The sequence below is a fragment of the Eurytemora carolleeae genome, unplaced genomic scaffold (assembly GCF_000591075.1).
Source record: "Eurytemora carolleeae unplaced genomic scaffold, Eaff_2.0 scaffold411, whole genome shotgun sequence".
Classification (NCBI taxonomy): domain Eukaryota; kingdom Metazoa; phylum Arthropoda; class Copepoda; order Calanoida; family Temoridae; genus Eurytemora; species Eurytemora carolleeae.
This window is the reverse complement of record NW_019402160.1, coordinates 26375-33276: the sequence shown is the minus strand read 5'-3', so window position 1 is coordinate 33276 and position 6902 is coordinate 26375. Positions and strand designations below refer to the sequence as shown.

General features: G+C 32.7%; 1 protein-coding gene across 1 annotated transcript in view; it reads right to left on the bottom strand.

Moving 5' to 3' along the window:
* The window catches only part of LOC111718032 (uncharacterized), a 35571-nt gene extending 28759 nt beyond the window's left edge, over positions 1-6812 (bottom strand). The window contains exon 1 of the mRNA XM_023493516.1: positions 5508-6812. Within this exon, the coding sequence (XP_023349284.1) occupies positions 5508-5559 (52 nt within the window). The 5' untranslated portion in view covers positions 5560-6812. The remainder of the gene's footprint in view (positions 1-5507) is intronic.
* Between the last annotated feature and the right edge of the window lie 90 nt (positions 6813-6902).

Here is a 6902-nt window from a genome sequence, read left to right as displayed (position 1 = left end):
CCCCCCCCCCCCATTCTCCACTTTAAAGTCTCTACCAATAATTCGGATTAAAAATTAAATCGAAAACGCAAACAAAAATTTATTAAACAAAATAAAAACATAAGCATATGATATGATACTTATTCTCACCGAAAATAAAGGAATTAAAACTTGAAGAAACAAAGCGGTGACCCAAATTATATCTGATTATAATTGGTATCTTTTTTCCCTCTATCATAGCAGAATGTTCTTTATTTTGAACTTACAGAGGCTGCCGACGTTATTCCAAAAAAACTTGATTAGAAAAATCCCATGCTCAATTTACAATGGTAGATTAAAACCTGTATGTGGTAAAAACCATCTTAAGAAGAGATACTTTCAAAATCCTTGTTGCCTTCGTAAGCCATTTTAAAAGAGAATCCGAAAACGAAAATCATCAATTTTTAAATTTGAAACCCAATAAATAATATAGTAGAAGGTCGATTTGAAAATACGCCGACAGTACCTTTAAAACATTTTTGTTCATATACCACTGATTAGAAATGACGTCTTTCGAGATATTAGATAAGCATCTTAATTACAACAGTAATTTCAACGCTGGGTCCGTGACAAAAATAAGATTTAAAGAATACTTTCGTAATTTCTAGAATCCTTTATCCCAGCACCATGCCAGAGTACAGACACAATCATACACCCACCCCCCACCCCCCACCTACCCATTCCTTTAACCATATCCCTTGGGCTTGGGCCTTAAGCCATGAATAATCATGAAGTTGAGGAATTTACTTTTTTTCAAATAATTGTTCGATCCTTTCATTAAAGTATAGGGTGTATTGTAAACCCTGGAGGTTTGGGAAATAAACAAAACAATATTTTTGCCTTAATTACCCAGGACAACAGGGTTAATTGATCTTTGAATGGGGTTTGGTGAGTCAACAGAGGTATTAAGAAGCAACCAGAGCCAAGTAAATGGGTCTGGATAAACATTAAACAGTGCTGAGGGTGCTATAGGGTTGAATTGTTTGGATAAACTCCAAATGATCATAGAGCTTTGATTCTCAAATAATAATGATAATGATAAGAAAATGATCTTAGTTTTGAAGATAAGGATTGATACAATTCACGATTTAAACTATATACTCATTTCTAACTGGTTTAGTTAAAAAATGTCATGGTTCAGATTAACACAATATCGCATAGATTCGGTTTCGATGATAAACTTCATGGTTTAGATAAGAATGTCATGGTTAAGATAATAAACAATATGGTTTAGATAATAATCTCCATGGTTTAGACAATAAACACCATGGTTTAGATGATAAACTCTACGGTTTAAATGATACAATCCATGGTTTAGATGATAAAATCCATGGTTTAGATGATAAAACCCATGGTTTAGATGATAAAATCCATGGTTTAGATGATACAATCCATGGTTTAGATGACTAAATCATGGTTTAGATGACAAACTTCATGGTTTAGATGATAAAATCCATGGTTTAGATGATAAACTCCATAGTTTAAATGATAAAATCCATGGTTTAGGTAATAAACTCCATAGTTTAAATGATACAATCCATGGTTTCAATGATTAACTCCATGGTTTAGATGATAAACTCCATGGTTAAAATGATACAATCAATGGTTTAGATNCAAACCATTCCTACATAGAAGTTCAAGCTATACCGTTCGAATCCATTCCTACATAGAAGAGCAAGCCATACTGTGCAAACCATTCCTACATAGAAGTTCAAGCTATACCGTTCGAATCCATTCCTACATAGAAGAGCAAGCCATACTGTGCAAACCATTCCTACATAGAAGTTCAAGCTATACCGTTCGAATCCATTCCTACATAGAAGAGCAAGCCATACTGTGCAAACCATTCCTACATAGAAGTTCAAGCTATACCGTTCGAATCCATTCCTACATAGAAGAGCAAGCCATACTGTGCAAACCATTCCTACATAGAAGTTCAAGCTATACCGTTCGAATCCATTCCTACATAGAAGAGCAAGCCATACTGTGCAAACCATTCCTACATAGAAGTTCAAGCTATACCGTTCGAATCCATTCCTACATAGAAGAGCAAGCCATACTGTGCAAACCATTCCTACATAGAAGTTCAAGCTATACCGTTCGAATCCATTCCTACATAGAAGAGCAAGCCATACTGTGCAAACCATTCCTACATAGAAGTTCAAGCTATACCGTTCGAATCCATTCCTACATAGAAGAGCAAGCCATACTGTGCAAACCATTCCTACATAGAAGTTCAAGCTATACCGTTCGAATCCATTCCTACATAGAAGAGCAAGCCATACTGTGCAAACCATTCCTACATAGAAGTTCAAGCTATACCGTTCGAATCCATTCCTACATAGAAGAGCAAGCCATACTGTGCAAACCATTCCTACATAGAAGTTCAAGCTATACCGTTCGAATCCATTCCTACATAGAAGAGCAAGCCATACTGTGCAAACCATTCCTACATAGAAGTTCAAGCTATACCGTTCGAATCCATTCCTACATAGAAGAGCAAGCCATACTGTGCAAACCATTCCTACATATAGAAGTATAAGCTATACTGTTTAAATCTATTCCTACATAGAAGTTCAAGCTGTACTGTTCAAACCATTCCTTCATAGAAGAACAAGATATTCTGTTCAAATCCATTCCTACATATAGAAGTTCAAGCCATACTGTTCAAATCCATTCCTACATATAGAAGTTCAAGCTATACTGTTCAACATAGAAGAACAAGCCATACTGATCACACCCATTCCTACATAGAAGAACAAGATATTCTGTTCAAATCCATTCCTACATATAGAAGTTCAAGCCATACTGTTCAAATCCATTCCTACATATAGAAGTTCAAGCTATACTGTTCAACACATTCCTTTATAGAAGAAAGATATACTGTTTAAATCTATTCCTACATAGAAGTTCAAGCTGTACTGTTCACACCATTCCAACAAAGTAGTTCAAGCTGTACTATTCAAATCTATTCCTACATAGAAGTGTAAGCTGTACTGTTCAAATCCATTCCTACATATAGAAGTTCAAGCTGTACTGTACAAATCTATTCCTACATATAGAAGTTCAAGCTGTACTGTTCAAATCCATTCCTACATATAGAAGTTCAAGCTATACTGTTCAACCCATTCCTTCATAGAAGAAAGATATACTGTTTAAATCTATTCCTACATAGAAGTTCAAGCTGTACTGTTCACACCATTCCTACAAAGTAGTTCAAGCTGTACTATTCAAATCTATTCCTACATAGAAGTGTGAGCTGTACTGTTTAAATCTATTCCTACATAGAAGTTCAAGCTGTACTGTTCAAACCATTCCTTAATAGAAGAACAAGATATTCTGTTCAAATCCATTCCTACATATAGAAGTTCAAGCCATACTGTTCAAATCCATTCCTACATATAGAAGTTCAAGCTATACTGTTCAACCCATTCCTTCATAGAAGAAAGATATACTGTTTAAATCCATTCCTACATAGAAGTTCAAGCTGTACTGTTCACAACATTCCTACAAAGTAGTTCAAGCTGTACTATTCAAATCTATTCCTACATAGAAGTGTAAGCTGTACTGTTCAAATCCATTCCTACATATAGAAGTTCAAGTTGTACTGTTCAAATATATTCCTACATATAGAAGTTCAAGCTGTACTGTTCAAATCTATTCCTACATATAGAAGTTCAAGCTGTACTGTTCAAATCCATTCTATATTTCTAGAAATGCAAATTACTTAGAGCCCTTTAAAAATTACAACACAATCCTTTATTTTTTTCTCTTTTCCTTTTTAATGCTCTCAGAAAAGTTCAAACCTAAAGAACATTATATCAAGAATTTCAAGACAAAACCCAGTTTTAAGATTTTATTTGAGAAACATTAGAGATTTATTTGTTTCATTTTCTATCAAAAAGACTAATGATATAAAATAGTTGTAAATTATAAAAATGATAAATTTATGTTAAATAAAATGTTCTGGAATTTACAACAACAGGCCAGGCACCCCCCTCCCCTGACAGAATGTGGCGGTTTTTATTGTTGTGAACCCGTTAGACCTGTTGACAACCCCCCTTTCCCCCTCCGGCTATATATATATATATATTATATATAATCATGATTATTAAAGTAAACAACAAAGTTGTAAAACTAAAATTGTATTTTTTTAAAGAATATGGAAGTAAATAGGTAGTATTGAAGGCTAAGAAAAAGTATAAGTTGACATAAAAAAGATTTCTAAAAACGTAAACATTTTTTTTTCAAAGTTCTTTTAACCTTAACCATAGATTTAAAAAAAATACGTTTATCAATATTGACGAGAAACAAAATAGAAATAAGATATAAATACTTTGTGAACAGAATAAGTTGTTGGGAGGATCTTATTTAGTACAGTGATAACCAGAAAACTGTGGAATAGGAAGACGAGTTAAATGAGTCTGTTTAAACTGCATAATTGCTGTGTCTAATGTTTATTAGACTAATTAAAGTCACAACTTGAGTCTAAAAGTCGATTTCCTTTTCCAGAGTTTTCTGGTTATCACTGTATATATAATTAGTTCAGTTGATAATTAACTTGAATACGAGATGTATAGATAGATAGATTATACTTTCACTACAAAAATGCTCCTGTCAAGCCTATCCTAAATAAATAAAAAAAATTTACGAACCAATACAACAAACACGTTGGAACATTATTGGAACTAATAGAGCAGAAAAATGATTTTTAAAAGTTTGTCTAAAAATAGGGTGNAGCAAAGTGGAGGGGGTGGGAGGGTATTGTTAGAGTATGATATGGCCAGAATGGGGGGAAGTGGGGTCCAAATAGAAAATCATTAATTATTATCACCACTACCTGTTATGTCCTTTAAATGGGAAGGCTGAGATTTGTAAAAATGAAATTTAGTTAAATTAATTTTGTAAAAAATATCAAATAATCAAAAAAACATTAAAAATTTAATAATTTTTTTTCTTCATAATTTCAATTCTTTAATTTTTCAACCCTAAACTGTGTAGCAATATGGAAAGTGTGTAAAAGGTTTTTGCCAGCTGTTAGTAGTAAAGGGCAATACCTTGGTTCGGTTTTTATCTTTTAAGGTTCTTAGTTTTTTAAAGGTTTCACACAAATCTGAGAATTTTTAGAAATTTAAAATGGTTTGTTCGAAAAGTTTGCTTTCCTTATATTATGTTTAAATTCAACCCTGAGATATATGCTAAAACAAACGTTTTTTTATTGGTTTTTACTTATATTTCTCTTTGGTTAAGATTTTGCATGGTTTAAATGTTGGAACTTTCACAGATTTTAGTGTGCTTAAAATGAAAAAATTCTAAAGGGTGAATAAATCAAATGACATTGGTGGGGAGGGGACGATTTGAAGCTGTCTACAGTCAAAATAAATTTTTACTTGCAGTTTTTTTGTCAACTAAGGAATTATAAAAGCTACAATTCAAATAATTTTATGATCATCATAAGGCAGAATTAATTATTAGAAATTTTCTCCCACCTGCTGTAAAAAGTGATTGAAGGATGACAAGAATAAAAACTGATCGGTTCATCCTGAACTTTTATTCTTTTTCTTTGAAGGTTTTCTAAACGCCAACCATATTATTCACAAAACATTATCATCAGAAGGATTGCATGAGAGATCGTGAGTTTCACGTCTTTATCTCCTGTACAGCCACTGTTCTACTGAGCGTTGAAATCGACAGTTTCCATATATACCGGTGCACGTGACGTCAGGGAGTCTGACCAATCAGGGAAAAGGACTCTCGGATCCAGCCAATAGGAGGACAGAGATTCAGAGCCCTGAAAACTTCAACATATGACAGATAATAGAAATGATTTTACGAGAAATGATGTTTAAAGAGACATATATAAGTTTATCTGAATTTCGAAAACAGGAATTATTATATCTATTTATTTTGATGAGAACGCATCGCAATCGTATTCTTTTCTTCAAATATAACAATAATGTAGTTTATTCCTGTAATCGCGTTCGAACCATTTACATACTGCAGAGACCAAAACTTTAAAGTGGTTTCTATAAACAAAAATCTTGATTGATATAATTTTTAGATATTCTGTGAAAAACAGTGGTTTGTACCAGATCATCCCGAATACAAAATTATGTTTGCATTAATTCTTAGGATTAATTATGAGTCCCCCCCCCCCCCGTTTTTAAAGCGCAAAGATGCAAAAAAGTACAGTTAACTGTTAAACTTTACTTTAATAATTTTGTTGGCAAATTAGAAATCTACTCTCTCAACTATGTAATATCAAGGTCATTAAAAGGTCTTAAAAAATTTCAAAATCTTTAAGGACGTTATTCATTGTAAAACACAAGGTTTCATTAAATCAGTTGAGATTTTCTCCCTTAAAGGGACTGTAAGCGTAATTTCATGTGATCCTCCATGCAAAGATGACAATGCGCGATTCACAACTGTAGCCTAAATAGCTGATCAAGTATGAATTAGATATAAATGTTTATAATAAACTGATATATTTCTAAATGGTAGTTTCTCAACAACAGTGACTTTCTCATTTCTTACAGCAGGAAAACAAATAAGTATTATCAGAATTAAACACGTTTAAACCTAGATACAAGACAAAATCTTCCACATCAGAAATAAATTTAAAGGGTATCTCTGTGAATCAGATCGCTTGAAATTACGCGTACGGTCTCTTCCAAAAAAAGCGAGACAATATTCTGAAATTCAATTTTAAATTCTAAACCTAAAGGTTTCTCAGGTTACTGGTTTGAAGTTTGATTATGACTTTGACACCAATGACGACTTTTGAATCTTCTATTTACGCATATTAGTTCGTAAATCTGACAATACTATGTCGAGAACTAATGTTGCTTTTTTAAAATCTTTATGATCATAAATAAAAATACAAA